The 19,145-nt window shown below is 47.3% G+C and overlaps 1 protein-coding gene across 4 annotated transcripts in view; it reads right to left on the bottom strand.

Annotated features, from left to right (window-relative positions):
• abcc10 (ATP-binding cassette, sub-family C (CFTR/MRP), member 10) overlaps positions 1–19,145 on the bottom strand; it is a 712,922-nt gene that overhangs the window by 595,569 nt on the left and 98,208 nt on the right. For all 4 annotated transcript variants that reach the window (XM_072500316.1, XM_072500319.1, XM_072500315.1 and 1 more), the window contains exon 4: positions 17,613–17,840. In XM_072500316.1, the coding sequence (XP_072356417.1) occupies positions 17,613–17,840 (228 nt within the window). The remainder of the gene's footprint in view (positions 1–17,612; positions 17,841–19,145) is intronic.

The raw sequence follows: 19,145 nt of genomic DNA, 5'->3' as shown, positions 1-19,145 counted from the left end.
CGAGTGTGTGAGAGAGGAAACAAGACAGCGAGTGTGTGAGAGGAAACAAGACAGCGAGTGTGTGAGAGAGGAAACAAGACAATGAGTGCATGACAGAGGAAACAAGACAGTGTGTGAGAGAGGTGTTGCTCGTTTTAGCCTTAGTTTAATTGCTCTTGTTCTATCACCTTTGCTCTTGAGTCGCCAGGTATCTTTCTGATACCACCACCTGGTTCAAGTCCGGGTAATGATCAATAATCCAACACATCGCTTAGTAAGAGTTAAATCAATGCACATTTATTATATACAGTAATCAATACTTATACATTAATTCTACTTCTAAGCTACTTCCTACAACTAACAGGCCAATACGTAACTTTGGAAATGGCCCACCAGGTCAGGGAAACGAATGGCCTTTCGTATGGGTTCTGAGCCTGCGGGATTCAAAGCTGGTACAGGTCGATAGCCAGGAGCGCCTACCTCGTAGCGAGCGTTGAAGTAAGACTTACGATTCTAGCGGCTGTTGTAGAAGGTCAGCAGAAGGGTCTCGAAGGGTGCGGGAGGATGGAGAGAGAGCGATTTGACCTTGGACTCTATTCTTATAGTCCCCAGGAACTTCCCGCCTTTCGGGGCGGACCCTGTACCTGGTGCCAAGTGATTGGACTTCGGCCCAATCACTTGGTTCGATATTCTCCAATGCTGGAGCGATTCCTTGACCGATGGGCAATTTTGGGGTGGTCATTCACCTCTCTTTGTGTAGGCTCCTGCTGGCGCCGAAAAGTCTGGGTTGGCTTTGTGTGTCTAATTTGTTGCACATTGTTCCCGGGATTGCTACTTTATATGCAGGTGGCTGGTGTGTTGTTGTGTTGATGGCTGCAGGTATCGATTCTGTCTGGCCTCCCCACAGGCGAATACACAGTTTTACCTGCAGCTGCCTGTTTGAGTCCTGTTGGCTGATTTTCCCATCAGCCTCTTCCGTTTGCCATTTTAAATCGGGGTTTGGCCATTCTAAACGGGAGTTAGCCATTTTATGCGAAGCGTGAAGGATCACATCATTATGTTACTTTCCATTCCCTGACCTGGGGGGACACTTCCTTCAAGGCCTCTGCACTGACCATAGCTATGCACAAAACATTTTAACTAACAATTCTAAGGGCGCTATGTCAGACAGGGACAAGCATTACAAAACAACAAACTTGGAACCTCTAACTTATCCTTAGTATACTACACTCGCTAAACATTCCATTATCCTACCTTCCTCAAGCATACAACAAAATCATAGCATTTCATACAGTCTTTCCTGGCTTGTCAGTCAAGCTCGGGATCATACAATTTTTGCTCATGAAAAAGTTTTTTACATCTCATTATTTACAACAACAATAAACGCAAGTAAATGCACTTTATTATTTTATAATAGATCGCGGGGATCGGGGGTCTGGTCGTAACCGAACATAGGGGATCTGATCCTACATACCGGGGTTCGAGCGCGGTAGGCTCTCCTTCTCCACTACACAGCAGAGTATCGCCAACGCTAATAGTTTCAATCACATAGGACAGGGAGTACCAGGTTATGAACCTGACACACCAGGATGATGTAGTGTCGCTGGTGACTGGGCTCTGGGTACTGCGGGGCAGTGAAACATTAACGGCTGGGGGGTTTGAAGTCATGGGGTTCGCGGTCACGCGCAACCAAATGTCCATAAACAGTATGTTGATCACGATGAAGGAAGTCCTCATGGCTGTTCTCTTTCCTTCTTTTTCTTCTCTTCTCTTTATTTTCTCCGGTCCTGGAGCTTCTGGAGTTCTGTAGAAACAAGCATAGTGTCTGTAACTATCTTTGTTTAATATCTGGTATGTTAGTGTGTCTGGCCTTTGGTGCCAATTATTCCCTTTATAATTGGTCACCTTGTGTGACTCCCTCATTTAAAAAAAAACAATTTTTAGGACACAGCACACTTCCCAATCATGAGCCAGTGCTGATTTACCATCCAAATGTTCCAGGATGGAAATAGCAGATGGCCGGCAACCTAAGGGTTACCTAAACAAACAAAACGTTTTGAAATGAAAAATGCCAAATGAGGTGCGTATGGGCCGCGACTGGTAAGAGGCGGATGGAGTCCCCGGGTAGGACGACTACCAATGCCGTATCTCTCCTACCCGAGCGTAGGTGACCAGCGGGGGGTTCCCAGGCAGGGCGGGTCTCAAGCCGTTTCTCCACTGCCTGAGCAACCGACAAGAACGGGCAAAAATGTAGTCATCGTGGTGGGGCTGCCGTAGTGGTTCTATCCTTCGAACCAGAAGGGCAGTTACGATCGGGCGTCTGATACCCGAACAAGTATCAGCCGAAAAGCTAGTTCCTCTGAGCAAGCGTCTGGCAACGGTTAGTCTCTGAAGGCAAGTCCTCAGAGGTTTCGGGCGAATAGGCGTGTGGCAGTGAGAAAAATTCTCCTGTCGGACATACAACATTCAACAAACTTACACACAACATAAAACATTCTGCAGGTTCCATCAGAAAGGACAACACTTCTCCCAAGCGGTTCCTTTAAGACATCATCTGGACACCTCAGTTCTCGGTTGCGAACAGGGTCGCAAAGGGGTTTTCGGTTTGGGAGTCAGACCCAAGGTCGTCACCTTCTCCCAGGTGCCAAACTCTGGAGTGGATTAGGGCTGAGAGGGCTGCATGGTGTGAGGTGGGGTTGCTCTCGTCGTTGCGGACGAGTCGGTACGAGTTGTCACGGTGCGAATAATTGGTGTCTAGTTGTGTGGGGACAGAATCGGGGTCGTCAGTGTGGTTCGGTGGTCGGTGGTGGGGTTTGTTCAGGAAAGTGATCATGAAGGGATCACTTGGATCATAGTCGGAGTCGCTGGGCGTGGGTCCGGTTGGATGGGGATAGTAGGGAGGCGTGCTGTGGCTATCGTCAGAGTCACAGTTGCTGTCTCTGCTGCTGCAGTCTGTGGGCGTTCCGGGGCGCAGTGTATATTTCGGGGGTGGAGTCACGGTCGAGTCCGTGGCTGGGCTGGACGTGGTGGGGGTTGGTAGGGTTACGTTGGCTGTGGGCGGGACGTGGTGTGCGTGGTTCGACTGTGTTCCATAAACCTTCAGCTGGTTTATATGAAACCACGCAGTCTTACCATTGGGGTACTTTATTTTGTAAACGGAAGGGCTTACTTTATCCGCAATGGAATACGGACCCGAGTATTTAGGTGACAGGAATGTGCTGGGGTTATATACAGAAAGCATCACTTGCTGTCCGATATCGTACTCAGTCGCATGCACTGTCTTGTCGAAACAAGCCTTACTCTGTTTCTTTCTGGTGCCCAATTTTACTGCGGCTGCTAACTGAGCCGTTTTAACATTTGCAACTAATTGCTCCACGGCTTTCTCGTGTGTGAGGGCTGTTACTTCGGGGCTGGTCAGGTCTAAACCTAACAAGTATTCTGTGCCTTTCATGGGGCGTCCGGTCATGACAGTGTGTGGGGTGTAACCTGTAGATGTAGAAATAGTGTTCCGCAAAAACATCAGCGCAAAAGGGAGGACTGAGTCCCAAGTGGTGTTGTTCTGCTGGACCATTTGTCTGAGGGTGGTTTTTAGGGTCCGATTCATGCGCTCCACGATACCACTCGACTGTGGGTGGTATGCTATGTGGAATTTTTGGGTGATGCCAAATATCGTGAGGACGTTCTGCATGATACGTCCCATAAAATGGGAACCTTGGTCCGATTCAATACTGCGGGGGAGTCCCCATCTTGTAAAGATGTGGTGGGTTTGGATTTTGGCGGTGGTTTTCGCGGTGTTGGTGCCGGCTGGAAATGCTTCCACCCATTTTGTAAATGTGTCTATGACCACAAGTACATATTTATAGCCATTCCTGCAAGGGGGCAATGGACCTATTAAATCAATCTGGAGGTTAGTCCAGGGGCCATTAACGGGTCGGGTGTGGCGGAGTTGGGCCTTTTTGGCATATCTGTCCGGGTTATTCTGCGCACAGATAAGACAATTTTCTGTGTAATAGCTTACATCTTCCTTTAAATTTGGCCACCAACAAAGCTGTTTGAGATGGGCTGTAGTGGGATCGATTCCCTGATGTCCATGACTGTCATGGAACAAACAAATCAATTGGTTCCTGTCCTGTTCAGGAACCACATTAAGGGTGTCCTTTAATACCACACCGTCATGTGTGGTCAGTGTATTTTTAAATCTCTCATAGGAGGCGGGATACTTCCCTTTTACAATCTCCGCGAGATTGCCGTCCTGCTTCTGGGCCTCCACTAGATCCTCAATCTTTGTCTGTGTGACCTGAACTGCACTCACTGGCGCGCTTTCGAGGGATTTCCAAAAATACCCATGTCTGGAACCTGCCTTAGCCAGTGCGTCAGCTTTTACATTTCCAGGGGGGGAGGAACGATGGTGGCTGCGGACTTTGATGATGCCAAAAGTCCTGTTCTGGGCTTTTTCTAAAATATGGCGGAGCATTGGGGCTGAGGGGAGGGGTTTTCCGTCAGTGGAAACAAATCCTCTTGCTTCCCGCAGGGGCAGAAATTCCGTGAGGCTGTTACAGACATAGAGGCTGTCCGAGTATATGTCTGCTGGGCTGGGGAAGGAATCTGGGTGTTCTACTATATATGCGATGGCCGCAAGCTCTGCTGCCTGCGCGCCTAAGTGTCCGGGTAGTTTCAACGAAATTTCCTTGAGGGCGCGTCCCTGCGCGTCCTCGACATAGATCCCGCAACCTGTTATGCACTTCCCATCCAAGACTGTGGAAGATCCATCCACATAAATCTTTATGGGCTCACACGTGTCCGTGTGCGGGGGGCTCCGAGTTGAATTACCTATCTTTCTGGGGGGTGTTTTAGCGATAAAGGGGCCTGTGTTGTGGTGTGGAGAGATAATCTCACATTCATCGGGGGTTCCGGGGTACTGTGAATTGTCGGCTAAGTAGGTGTGTGTCTTTGTCCTTTTCACAGTGATGTCCCGTCCCTGCAAGAGAAGGGTCCATCTGGCTGCTCTTATTTGGCTTACTGTACCGTCCTTGAGTCGTCCGTCCAGTAAAGGTTGGGTGGGGGTGTGTTCGGTGAAAATTGTGATGGGGTTCAGTCCAATAATATATGAAAAATACTGCACTGCCCAGAAAACTGTGAGCAGGTGCCTCTCACAGGCTGAAAATCCCTGCTCCACAGCATCCAAAAGTCGGGAGGCGTAAGCTACGGGTCTTAACTGGTCGTGCCGTTCCTGGAGGAGCACGGCTGAAAGGGTGCGATCTGTGGTCGCTACCACTATGGCGTAAGGGGAAAGCGGGTCTGGAACTTGTAGTGCGGGGGCTGCTATGAGTGCCTGTTTTAAAGAGTCCACAGCATCTGTATGCTACGGAAGCCATTCCCAGGGAGCTCCTTTCTTTAGGAGGTCTGAGAGGGGCGCTGCCTTGCTGGCGAAACCATCAATGTGGTTTCGGCAGCAGCCAACCAGTCCTAAAAATGACTGGAGGGCTGAAATGTTCTGGGGAAGGGGCTAATTAGCAATCGAGTCAATTCTTTTATGCTCGATCTCGCGTTTACCGTGCTTGATAATTGTTCCCAAATATATCACTTTTTCTTCCAAAATCTGGGCCTTTTGGGGTTGACTTTACAACCAATTGAATGTAAGAGTTCCAGGAGTTCGGACAGAAGCTCAATATGCTCTTCCTTGGTGTCTGTCTGCAGTAGTAGGTCGTCTACATACTGTACCAGACATTTGGGGCGAGAGAGTTTTGCTAATCCATTTGCCAGCTGTCAGTGGAAAATGGAGGGGGAGTTGTGAAATCCTTGTGGCAGGCATGTCCACGTGTACTGCTGTGCTTTAAAGGTGAAGGCAAATTTATACTGGCACGTCTTTGCCAATGGAATGGACCAGAATCCATTACTGATGTCCAAAACCGTGAAGTAGCGTGAATTGAGTCCCTGCTTGAGCATGGTCTCGGGACTTGTTGCTACGGTGGGGGCTGCTGCGGGGGTGACTTTGTTGAGTTCCCGATAATCAATGGTTATGATCCATCGGGCTTTCTCACTGGCCAAATCGGGGCATTATTAGTGGAGGCTTCTGATCTAAGTACGCCCTGCTCTATTAAGCTCTCTATTACTTTTGAGATTTCTCCCTCTGCCTCTTGGGGAAATCCGTACTGTTTTTGGGGTCTAGGTCTAGGGTCAGGTCCTGTTATTTGTACGGAGCCAGTCATCCGTCCACAGTCGTGCTTGTGGGTCGTGAATGCTGCCCTGTTCTTTTGTAGAACTGCCCTAACCTGCTTGCCCATACTAAGCGTGGTCGGGTTGAACCAAAATTCGCCTACGGCGCTAATTTTGTTCATATATTCGCCTATGTTGAGCGTTGCAGGGGCTTTTGCGGATTTCGCCATCTTCCAGACACACTGGTTGACTGGATCGAATGATAATGTCCCAACTGTCCGCAGTTGTAACACTCTAGTGACTTGGGTGGGGGGCTGTTCTTTCCCTCATTTACCCATGCGGGGTTCTGGTGTGTTGTTTTTACTGCCTGCAGATCTGCGGCGGCCTGCTTTTCCTCGCTATTTTTAACGGTGGGTTTGCTCTGAACAGATTGCTCCCAAACGCGGGACAATCTTTTCACTACCCACTTCTCGTTATGGGCCTCCTCTGAGGGATCATAACTCGTACAGGCTTTCTGTCCTGTATCTGTGGCATGGGAGATAAGGGTGCGGGTCCATTTGGCCATGTTGTCTGGGGACAAATGGGTACGGTCTACGTCTCCGAAGACTGCTGCGAAGTGAATCCACAGGCGTCCAGCGAACGCTGTGGGGTGCTCAGATTTCTTCTGCCTACATTTATTGTGGCCATCTACGGGGTCACCCCGGTTATATCCGATCGCATCCAGGATCGCGGTATGCATTTCTGCAAGGGTGCCTCCTCCTACATTCTGTGGGTCGGGAAGGGCTGCTGCTACCGACGGATCTAAACTTAAAACCATGAGCTTTACACGCTCTCTCTCGTCCAGGCCGTACATGTTCGCCTGATGTCTAACTGTGGCAAAGAAATGGTGGGGGTCTGAGGCGGGGAGGAACGGTGTGATCTTATCGCACGCGTCCCGTAATTGGGTCATTGTTAAGGGGGTGGAATATTGATATTCCGCATCGTCCGATGTGGCTGTGCGGTGGGTGGTTACAGGGTTCATTGGAGCCTGAACTATCTGCTGTGTGGGGGGTTGAGGTGCTTTTCTCTTTTGGGGCTTTCCCTGCGCACATGTTCCCTGAACATATCTCTGCGCTGTTTCGTGTAACTCTTCCCAATCAGGGCCATCTTCCTGGTCTAACTTTTCCCCAAAGGTTTCCTGAAAACCTTTCTGAACTGAAAGCAGTGTTTGCAGCTCTGCAATCTGCTTCCGGCACTTTGCGTGATCAAAGGTGCTTTGTCTTTGTTCTGTGGTGGCAGCATGGAGTGCTCTTAATGCTGCCTTGAGATCACTACACTGTTTCTGTAATGTCTCTACCTGTTTTTCTGTCTGTTCTCTTACCAGGACTGCACGTTGCGTGTCCTGATAAGCCTTTTCATATTGCGACTGGAAACTGCTTAAATGCGCCAGACAAGACCGGTGAGCCTGTTTGGCGTCATTCACCTCTCCATCTTTTGCTGCCAATTTCCTCCTCAATTCCATATTCTCTCTTTCAACTTCGCTTACATCGACCTTACTCATCCGATGTATGCCCTCAACTTCTTTGCGGAGCGCCTTCACGACCTCCTCTGTGCCTCGCAATTGTGCCAAACAGGACACGATTGCCATCGGCTTGCGAGCTTTTCCCAAGCTCTTTTTGTGGATCTCGCTCAGGTTCTCCCACCAAGTATCTCCTATACTCCCGGGACCTGATTCCTCATTATCACAGAAATCATTCCAAAGGGGCCATCCTTTCCCCTTGAGATATTTCCGGATTTCCTCCTCCCAAATGGGACACTGTCCCACTCTACTGCTGCTGGTCGCTGCAACCGCAAATTCCTCAGGGTTCATGAGGCGCTGCATTGCCTGCATTGCCATCTTTCCTATCCGACTGCTTCTTCTAAATTTGGAACAGGGGGCTAAGGCGGCGTTGTAGATACGCGTACGGCTTTCGTTACTTTCCGAAAATACAAACTTCCGACAGTTTTGACGCAACAAAAATCTATCAGTTTTACCTTATAGCCCTGTTAGTTTCGCATGCATACACACACTTCCGAATTATGAGTATTGATCAGAACTGCTTGAACACTTGTGGTTTTCTGTTTCCAACTGGGTTTCTAATTCAAATTTCTTGGGTTCTCCCGGAGTGGTTTTCCACTTCTAGATCAGGTCCCGTCAGGATGTCGCCAAAATGTTGCTTGTTTTAGCCTTAGTTTAATTGCTCTTGTTCTATCACCTTTGCTCAAGTCGCCAGGTATCTTTCTGATACCGCCACGTGGTTCAAGTCCGAGTAATGATCAATAATCCAACACACCGCTTAGTAAGAGTTAAATCAACGCACATTTATTATATACAGTAATCAATGCTTATACATTAATTCTACTTCTAAGCTACTTCTTACAACTAACAGGCCAATACTTAACTTTGGAAATGGCCCACCCAGTCAGGGAAACGAATGGCCTTTCGTATGGGTTCTGAGCCTGCGGGATTCAAAGCTGGCACAGGTCGATAGTCAGGAGTGCCTATCTCGTAGCGAGCGTTGGAGGACGACTTATGATTCTAGCGACTGTTGTTGAAGGTCAGCAGAAGGGTCTCAAAGGGTGCGGGAGGATGGAGAGAGAGCGATTTGACCTTGGACTCTATTCTTATAGTCCCCAGGGGCTTCCTGCCTTTCGGGGCGGATCCTGTACCTGGTTCCAAGTGATTGGACTTCGTCCCAATCACTTGGTTCGATATTCTCCAATGCTGGAGCAATTCCTTGATCGATGGGCAGTTTTGGGGTGGTCATTCACCTCTCTTTGTGTAGGCTCCTGCTGGCGCCGAAAAGTCTGGGTTGGCTTTGTGTGTCTAATTTGTTGTACATTGTTCCCGGGGATTGCTCATTTATATTCAGATGGCTGGTGTGTTGTTATGTTGATGGCTGCAGGTATCGATTCTGTCTGGCCTCCCCAGAGGCGAATACACAGTTTTACCTGCAGCTGCCTGTTTGAGTCCTGTTGGCTAGTGTGTGAGAGAGGAAACAAGATGAGTGTGTAATAGAGGAAACAAGACAGCGAGTGTGTGAGAGAGGAAACAAGACAGCGAGTGTGTGAGAGAATCATAGAATTTACAGTGCAGAAGGAGGCCGTTTGGCCCATCGAGTCTGCACCGGCCCTTACAAAGAGCACCCTACTGAAGCCCACGTATCTACCCTATGCCCGTAACCCAATAACTCCCACTTCACATTTTTTGGACACCAAGGGCAATTTAGCATGGCCAATCCACCTAACCCGCACATCTTTGGACTGTGGGAGGAAACCGGAGCACCCGGAGGAAACCCACGCAGACACGGGGAGAACGTGCAGACTCCTCACAGACAGTGACCCAGCCGGGAATCGAACCTGGGATACTGGAGCTGTGAAGCAATTGTGCTAACCACTATGCTACCGTGCTGCCCCGTGAGAGACGAAACAAGACAGCGAGTGTGTGAGAGAGGAAACAAGACAGCGAGTGTGTAAGAGAGGAAACAGGACAGCGAGAGTGTGAGAGAGGAAACAAGACAGCGAGTGTGTGAGAGAGGAAACAAGACAGCGAGTGTGTGAGAGAGGAAACAGGACAGCGAGTGTGTGAGAGAGGAAACAAGACAGCGAGTGTGTGAGAGAGGAAACAAGACAGCGAATGTGTGAGAGAGGAAACAAGACAGCGAGTGTGTGAGAGAGGAAACAAGACAGCGAGTGTGTGAGAGAGGAAACAAGACAGCGAGTGTGTGAGAGAGGAAACAAGACAGCGAGTGTGTGAGAGGAAACAAGACAGCGAGTGCGTGAGAGAGGAAACAAGACAGCGAGTGTGTGAGAGAGGAAACAAGACAGCGAGTGTGTGAGAGAGGAAACAAGAGAGTGAGTGTGTGAGGAAACAAGACAGCGAGTGTGTCAGAGGAAACTAGACAGCGAGTGTGAGAGAGTGGAAACAAGACAGCGAGTGTGTGAGAGAGGAAACAGGACAGCGAGTGTGTGAGAGGAAACAGGACAGCGAGTGCATGACAGAGGAAACAAGACAGCGAGTGAGTGACAGAGGAAACAAGACAGCGAGTGTGTGAGAGAGGAAACAGGACAGCGAGTGTGTGAGAGAGGAAACAAGACAGCGAGTGTGTGAGAGAGGAAACAAGACAGCGAGTGTGTGAGAGAGGAAACAAGACAGCGAGTGTGTGAGAGAGGAAACAAGACAGCGAGTGTGTGAGAGAGGAAACAAGACAGCGAGAGTGTGAGAGAGGAAACAAGACAGCGAGTGTGTGAGAGAGGAAACAAGACAGCGAGTGTGTGAGAGGAAACAAGACAGCGAGTGTGTGAGAGGAAACAAGACAGCGAGTGTGTGAGAGAGGAAACAAGACAGCGAGTGAGTGACAGAGGAAACAAGACAGCGAGTGTGTGACAGAGGAAACAAGACAGCGAGTGTGTGAGAGAGGAAACAAGACAGCGAGTGTGTGAGAGGAAACAAGACAGCGAGTGTGTGAGAGGAAACAAGACAGCGAGTGTGTGAGAGAGGAAACAAGACAGCGAGTGTGTGAGAGGAAACAAGACAGCGAGTGTGTGAGAGGAAACAAGACAGCGAGTGTGTGAGAGGAAACAAGACAGCGAGTGAGTGACAGAGGAAACAAGACAGCGAGTGTGTGAGAGAGGAAACAAGACAGCGAGAGTGTGAGAGAGGAAACAAGACAGCGAGTGTGTGAGAGAGGAAACAAGACAGCGAGTGTGTGAGAGGAAACAAGACAGCGAGTGTGTGAGAGGAAACAAGACAGCGAGTGTGTGAGAGGAAACAAGACAGCGAGTGAGTGACAGAGGAAACAAGACAGCGAGTGTGTGAGAGAGGAAACAGGACAGCGAGTGTGTGAGAGAGGAAACAAGACAGCGAGTGTGTGAGAGAGGAAACAGGACAGCGAGTGTGTGAGAGAGGAAACAAGACAGCGAGTGTGTGAGAGAGGAAACAAGACAGCGAGTGTGTGAGAGAGGAAACAAGACAGCGAGTGTGTGAGAGAGGAAACAAGACAGCGAGTGTGTGAGAGAGGAAACAAGACAGCGAGAGTGTGAGAGAGGAAACAAGACAGCGAGTGTGTGAGAGAGGAAACAAGACAGCGAGTGTGTGAGAGAGGAAACAAGACAGCGAGTGTGTGAGAGAGGAAACAAGACAGCGAGTGTGTGAGAGAGGAAACAAGACAGCGAGTGTGTGAGAGAGGAAACAGGACAGCGAGTGTGTGAGAGAGGAAACAGGACAGCGAGTGTGAGAGAGAGGAAACAAGACAGCGAGTGTGTGAGAGAGGAAACAAGACAGCGAGTGTGTGAGAGAGGAAACAGGACAGCGAGTGTGAGAGAGAGGAAACAAGACAGCGAGTGTGTGACAGAGGAAACAAGACAGCGAGTGTGTGAGAGAGGAAACAAGACAGCGAGTGCGTGAGAGAGGAAACAAGACAGCGAGTGGGTGACAGAGGAAACAAGACAGCGAGTGCGTGAGAGAGGAAACAAGACAGCGAGTGTGTGAGAGAGGAAACAAGACAGCGAGTGTGTGAGAGAGGAAACAAGACAGCGAGTGTGTGAGAGAGGAAACAAGACAGCGAGTGTGTGAGAGAGGAAACAAGACAGCGAGTGTGTGAGAGAGGAAACAAGACAGCGAGTGTGTGAGAGAGGAAACAAGACAGCGAGTGTGTGAGAGAGGAAACAAGACAGCAAGTGTGTGAGAGGAAACAAGACAGCGAGTGCGTGAGAGAGGAAACAAGACAGCGAGTGTGTGAGAGAGGAAACAAGACAGCGAGTATGAGAGAGGAAACAAGACAGCGAGTGCGTGAGAGAGGAAACAAGACAGCGAGAGTGTGAGAGAGGAAACAAGACAGCGAGTGTGTGAGAGAGGAAACAAGACAGCGAGAGTGTGAGAGAGGAAACAAGACAGCGAGTGTGTGACAGAGGAAACAAGACAGCGAGAGTGTGAGAGAGGAAACAAGACAGCGAGTGTGTGTGAGAGGAAACAAGACAGCGAGTGTGAGAGAGGAAACAAGACAGCGAGTGTGTGAGAGGAAACAAGACAGCGAGTGCGTGACAGAGGAAACAAGACAGCGAGTGTGTGAGAGAGGAAACAAGACAGCGAGTGCGTGACAGAGGAAACAGGACAGCGAGTGTGTGACAGAGGAAAGACAGCGAGTGTGTGAGAGAGGAAACAAGACAGCGAGTGTGTGAGAGAGGAAACAAGACAGCGAGTGCGTGACAGAGGAAACAAGACAGCGAGTGTGTGAGAGAGGAAACAAGACAGCGAGTGTGTGAGAGAGGAAACAAGACAGCGAGTGTGTGAGAGAGGAAACAAGACAGCGAGTGTGCGAGAGTGGAAACAAGACAGCGAGTGTGTGACAGAGGAAACAAGACAGCGAGTGTGTGAGAGAGGAAACAAGACAGCGAGTGTGTGAGAGAGGAAACAAGACAGCGAGTGCGTGACAGAGGAAAGACAGCGAGTGTGTGAGAGGAAACAAGACAGCGAGTGTGTGAGAGGAAACAAGACAGCGAGTGTGTGAGAGGAAACAAGACAGCGAGTGTGTGAGAGAGGAAACAAGACAGCGAGTGTGTGAGAGAGGAAACAAGACAGCGAGTGTGTGAGAGAGGAAACAAGACAGCGAGTGAATGACAGAGGAAACAAGACAGCGAGTGTGTGTCAGAGGAAACAAGACAGCGAGTGTGTGAGAGAGGAAACAGGACAGCGAGTGTGTGAGAGAGGAAACAAATAATAACAATAATCTTTATTAGTGTCACAAGTCGGCTTACATTAACACTGCAATGAAGTTACTGTGAAAGCCCCTAGTGGCCACATTCCGGCGCCTGTTCGGGTACACAGAGGGAGAATTCAGAATATCAAATTCACAAAACAGCACGTCTTGCGGGACTTGTGGCAGGAAACCAGAATACCCGGTGGAAACCCACGCAGACACGGGAAAACGTTAGCCTCAGGCTGTTGTTGAGTAAAGCTGTTGAGTAAAGATCGTAGCTGTACGATCTCGCCATCCTGTCAGTAGTGTATCTTCCATGGTCTGTTTTATTGCTGACTGACCCATTTGTGACATGAGAGCCATAGGAAATGAATGTTTCCCCAGGATCTTCTTTAAGGCCTCTATCATCTGATCGAATAAGGTATCATTATCAGCAAACTTAACTCCTGTCAAAACCAGGAGCCTATCCATATTGGACATTCTAGCACAGTCTAGTAACTTAAATGCCAACACAGATTGTGGTAATTCCAGGCGGTGTTTGTGCAGCCTTTTGTATAGTCTTCTAAATTCCATTATCTAGTCTCAATAGAGATGTCTTCTGTTTTCCAGAATCTATCGAATTCTGACCAGGCTTCATACGCACTTCACAAGAGTCTCCAGACCTTCTTCTGAGTCTAACTCTTCCAATTCCAGTTCAGAAAATACTTTGCTTCCAATTTTACTCTCATAATGTAGCGAAGGAGCCAATGCCATACCTCGTTTCCTCTTTCCCAAGGCAGTTACATTAGTCCACATAACAACTACACTTCTCCATTGGTCATACGATCCCCATTCGGAAAATAATGGTGGATAGTCATACCCGGCCATATTCATCCAAGGTTCAGCCATGTTTTCTTTTTCCTTCTCACTCACTTCTTGGTTGAAAAAAGTTATTATTTTTTTCCTGGAAAAGTATCTTTCAACCCTTTACATTTATACAGCAACCATCCTCTGCGACCAATGTTAGCCTTAGGCTGCTGTTGAGTAAAGAGTCAAGAGTTCTGCTCCTTTTCCCAAACACCTTTATTTTTCTTTTGAACACACTCAGCACCAAACTCTATCATCACATCACATGCTCCCAAGGCCACCTGTAGCCTCTTTACATATCAGTGCCAATTATTGGATCAATGAGACTTCTAATTGAAATGTTTCTTCACCCATTCCTTAACAGTCTCCCCTTCCTTGGAGAAAAAAAATAATTGAGTGAAAACAAAATTACAAGAAACTCAAAAACACACGCGCAATTTCCCCCCTCTTTTTCATTTTTGGAAGGAAAAACAAAACAAAACAAACAGTCACAGAAACAGGCACCCTTCATTAACGATATCCAAAAGTTTCTGTGAACCAGCCCCTCTTTGCGTTAAACAGTCAGATAATTGATAGCTACTAACAACCCATTTAATTTTTGCTATCTCCCCTCTGTCCAACGTCTGCTTCAAACTTCTTCCATCGGGCAGGAGAGACAGAAGTCTGAGAACACGCGTGAACAGACTCAAAAACAGCTTCTTCCCGGCTGTTACCAGACTCCTAAATGACCCTCTTATGGATTGACCTCATTAACACTACACCCTGTATGCTTCATCTGATGCCGGTGCTTATGTAGTTACATTGTATTCCTTGTGTTGCCCTATTATGTATTTTCTTTTATTCCCTTTCCTTCCCATGTATTTAATGATCTGTTGAGCTGCTTGCAGAAAAATACTTTTCACTGCACCTCAGTACACGTGACAATAAACAAATCCAATCCAATCCGATGTCTATCCTTAACCTTTTTTCATTGACACTTTTTGTAGAGTGCACATTTTCCCACAGGGATTTATTGTCAATGTGACACTCAATGGGTATGTTACCCAAATCCCTAATCCCAAAATGTCTGTCAATATCCGAGATATATAAAAGGCCATATCCACCGCCTCTACAAGGCTTAAAGTCTCAGCAGCCAAAGTGCTTTGACCACTCTCTTTATTTTCTTTGTTTCCCACACAAGAGGGCAACATTTACCATTGTTCCCCATGAGGAAAATTCTAAAACCGTCTGCGCTTGAAACCCCATCACATAAATTTGCATAGGACGCATCACTATAAACTATAAGTTTCAAGTGCCTAAGATCACCTAAAACCGGGAACCTCAAAACATACTCCTGCGTTTTTAGTCTGACCAACGCTTTATTTGCCCTCATTATGTCTTCCACTTTAGGAACATTCATTTTTGTACTCAACTCTAAGACATCAAAACTAAAGTCCGGTGTAGTCTGTAGATCGAACCAATTCAGCTGCCCAATTAAACTTCGCAGTTGCTTTTTTTCCACCTTTAAAACCACTGCGTCTTTTTGTGAAACCCGACTACGACTAACTACTATTGGGCTGATGCTCTCCAAATAAGATTGTTGACATAAAGTTGCCCCTAACTTAGTCTGTCCGATTTCCAGTCCAATAAATTTAAATGCACCGGAAGCCTCACTTCCAACCCTGAACTCTTTCCTCAACCCAGAGATTACAATAGCTTCAAAATCACTAGTCCCACCCCACAAAAAATCATCGACATGCATCATAAAAATGCCAGAAAGATTTCCTTTATAGTGCCAGTAAAACATTACCGGATCTGCTTTCAACTGGCAACAGCCTAGGTTTAACAAAACTGACCTTACCAAAAAATACCAGACCCTGGACGCATCATTTAATCCATATACACATTTGTTCAACTTTTAGGCTACCTCTTCTGCGTTAGCTGCCTCTTTAGGAGGATGGAGAAAAATGTCTCTCTGAAGCTGCTGCCCCTGCAACAGGCAGCTTTTATATCTATAGATTTGCATTCCCATGTCTTTGTGGCTAATAGAGCAAAGAAGATCTTTAAAATAACCTTTCCTGCCATAGGTGAATCTACCCTTAAATCCTAATCTTCTAAATTTTCTTCAAATCCCCTTGCCACAAACCTGGCCTTTGCCGTATAAGTTCCATCTGGAAGAACCTTTTCCATGCAAATCCATCTGTGGGATAGAGCTCTTTGACCCCCATCCGGTACCTCCGTGTGTACCCCAAATTCACTCCAACTATGCAGTTCTTGCTGTTTGGCATCTTTGATAACTTTTTCATCCAATTTGTTGGAGGCCACCAAAATCTCACGTGCTTGTGGGCTTCTACTCCGAGTAGCATTCATAGTCTTACCCATGTTCCGAGACCTTGACAAACTATGTCCCCTATCCCGTCTGGTATCTCGTTCTGTACTGCTCCTGCTTGATCTTTCCCTTCTGCTGTGGCATGTCCTTTCAATAGTTCTCGACCTTTTCCTGCGAACCTGTTCACTATCCGATGTGCTATCTGAACTGGCACTGCATTTCTATGCCCTCCATTTTTGAACTTTGTGTTCCCAATCCATTGTCTTGACACCCCTGTATGCTCCCCTGTATGCTGTACATTCAACCAATGTTTATACTTTCCAGTGGCCTTCCCTGCTCTACTAATAACAGTTGCATCCTTCCATCGACTACACCCTTCAGGCAAGTATGTCACTTTTGTACCATCTTTTGGCAGCTCTCCTTTCGTAAAAATGGCCTGTTCGAATTTATCAGAAGTATTGTGTTCCTCTACAGAAACCCTGTCTATATCAGTTAACTGGTCCTCATAGTTCTGTAACACGTTCGTACCAGATGACCCTGGTTCCGCATCATGTCTATCTGCTCTGTCTAAACTTGAAAATTTGTAATCTGAAATGAAATGAAACTGTACCCATTATCCTTCATGGATGTACCCTAACAGTCTGATTGCTATGTTGCAAAATAATTGTTTTGCCATCTATGCCTATGATCTTCCCTGGGCCTTTCCATTCATCAAAATTGTCTCTCTTATAGTGTACTATTTCTCCTTCCTGAAAAACGGTATTTGATGGCCATACATTATGCCTTAAAGCTCTTTCAGGTACTTCTGCTTCCAAAAAAGCTTTTCTACTACCATGTAATGCATTTAAATGCTCAGCAAAGGCAGAGCTAATTGTAGTCCCTTCCCAAACTGGAGGCTGGTCATCCAAAATGGATGGAGTTATGGGCAGTAAGCAGGAATGTGGAGTTACGGACACAACCAGATCAGCCATGATCTCGTTAAATAGCAGAGCAAACTCGAGGCCGAATGGCCTACTCCTGCTCCTATCTCTTACAATCTTATGTACCTTGTTTCATCGTTCAAATGCTACACCTTTGTTCACCATCATGTTACATCTTGTATTTTCATTCATTTATAAGATGTGAGCCTTCCTTGTGCACCTCTAATCGCTCTTGAGAATCTTGGGGTAAGCCATCTTGTTGAATACAGCTGAGCAATTTACTGTGCCATTTCAGAAAGAGGTTCAGTCAATCCATGCAGTTGCATCTTGGACAGGTTTATCAAACAACACTTAATTAGTGGCTCTTCTACAATGTTATGCTGTCTATTCATTAGGTAAAAATTACTTGTTTCTGACCCATTTAATTGACAACTGGCTCTGTAAAAAAAGACACTATCTTTTTTTCTGTAAAAAGAGCGTAGAGGAAATTTAAAATGAATAGACCATCATGTTTGATGTGTGTGATTTACATTCTGGAGTCCAGTCAAATCTACTATTGGTTTCGTGGACGAGGCCATCAACTTCACTGCAACTGAAGTAGGCCCTGCACTAAGAACAAAGAATTGGGGAAGAAATGTCAAATAAAACCAAGAAACAGTGAGTTCCACCAAGAAATAAATCACTGACCTTGGCAGCAGTTAGCTGGTGCCCCAGCAAAGCGTAGGTGACAAAGGTAAGAATGCAGATCACTATAGGAAGGGCAGCCCACATGTAAACACAAACTGCATCAAGATACTTGATCACTTTAAGACGGCCCAGCTCTTTTTCCCTGTAGTTAGCAATCTTATTGATGAAATGGTTCTCCCAGGTGTAGAACTTTATTACTCGCATTCCAAAAAGAATCTCAGACATCAGCTGTGAAATCAATAAAAGATAGAGGTTAGCAGGTAAAGAAGAAAATGGAACCCAGCTTTTACCAAGAAAATCAAGTAATAGAACTCATCACTTCAAGTCAACAGCATAAGACAGAGGTTCCACTTCCCTCATTTGCCGACAACATCGTCACGGGGTTTCATCACAGGATCTCCTCTCCCACAGTGTACAGGGGGCACACCGCTTCCCACGGTGTACAGGGGGCACACCACTTCCCACGGTGTACAGGGGACACATCGCTTCCCACGGTGTACAGGGGGCACACCGCTTCCCAAGGTGTACAGGGGGCACACCGCTTCCCAAGGTGTACAGGGGGCACACTGCTTCCCACGGTGTACAGGGGGCACACTATTTCCCACGGTGTACATGGGGCGCACCTCTTCCCACGGTGCACAGGGGCACACCGCTTCCCACTGTGTACAGGGAGCGCACCACTTCCCACTGTGTACAGGGAGCACACAGCTTCCCGTAGTGTACAGGGAGCACATCGTTTCCAACAGTGTACAAGGAACACACCGCATCCCACAGTGTATAGGGAACACAGAGCTTCCCACAGTGTACAGGGAACACAAGAGCTTCCCACAATGGATGGGGAACACAGAGCTTCCCACAGTGTACAGGGAACAGAGAGCTTCCAAGTGTACAGGGTAGCACAGACCCTTCCAGTGTGGATATGGAACACAGAGCTTCCCACAGTGAACATATAGGGAATACAGAGCTTCCCACGGTGTACATATAGGGACCACAGAGCTTCCCAGTGTAGACAGAGGGAAAACAGAGCTTCCCACAGTGTACATATAGGGAACACAGAACTTCCCATAGTGGATAGGGAGCATAGAGCTTCCACAGTGTACATGAAGGGGGAGGGGTCCTGAGATGAGATCCCTTAAAACCAGATAGCTCGGACAACACTAGAATTGCTCTACGAAAGTTAGTTTACTGAGGATTGAAACCACAGAAAATATATCTAGCAATAATTATTAACCATTAAACATGTATTCTTAGAACAGAGCAGTAACGAGCATTTTAAACTCTTGCTAAAAGCAGTGGCCACAATGTATGATGGGGTTTAAGCTGGCCAACTTGACCATATTCCTAAGAAAGACGGAATCATTCAGAAATAATGTGGTCAGCGGAAACACATCCCGAGGAACCAGCTCTTATCAGCAACCCCAGGCATACCTTCCTCAGGCAGGATAATGGTACAGCTAGGAACCGCATTATGATGAGATGAAATGGGAGTAAGGGAGAGCAAAGGACAGCGGATGCAAGGGGCTTGAAAAATAA

This window comes from Scyliorhinus torazame, chromosome 4, assembly GCF_047496885.1.
Source record: "Scyliorhinus torazame isolate Kashiwa2021f chromosome 4, sScyTor2.1, whole genome shotgun sequence".
In the NCBI taxonomy this organism is placed as follows: domain Eukaryota; kingdom Metazoa; phylum Chordata; class Chondrichthyes; order Carcharhiniformes; family Scyliorhinidae; genus Scyliorhinus; species Scyliorhinus torazame.
The sequence above is the reverse complement of the archived record's forward strand: the minus strand, read 5'-3'. Positions and strand labels throughout refer to the sequence as shown.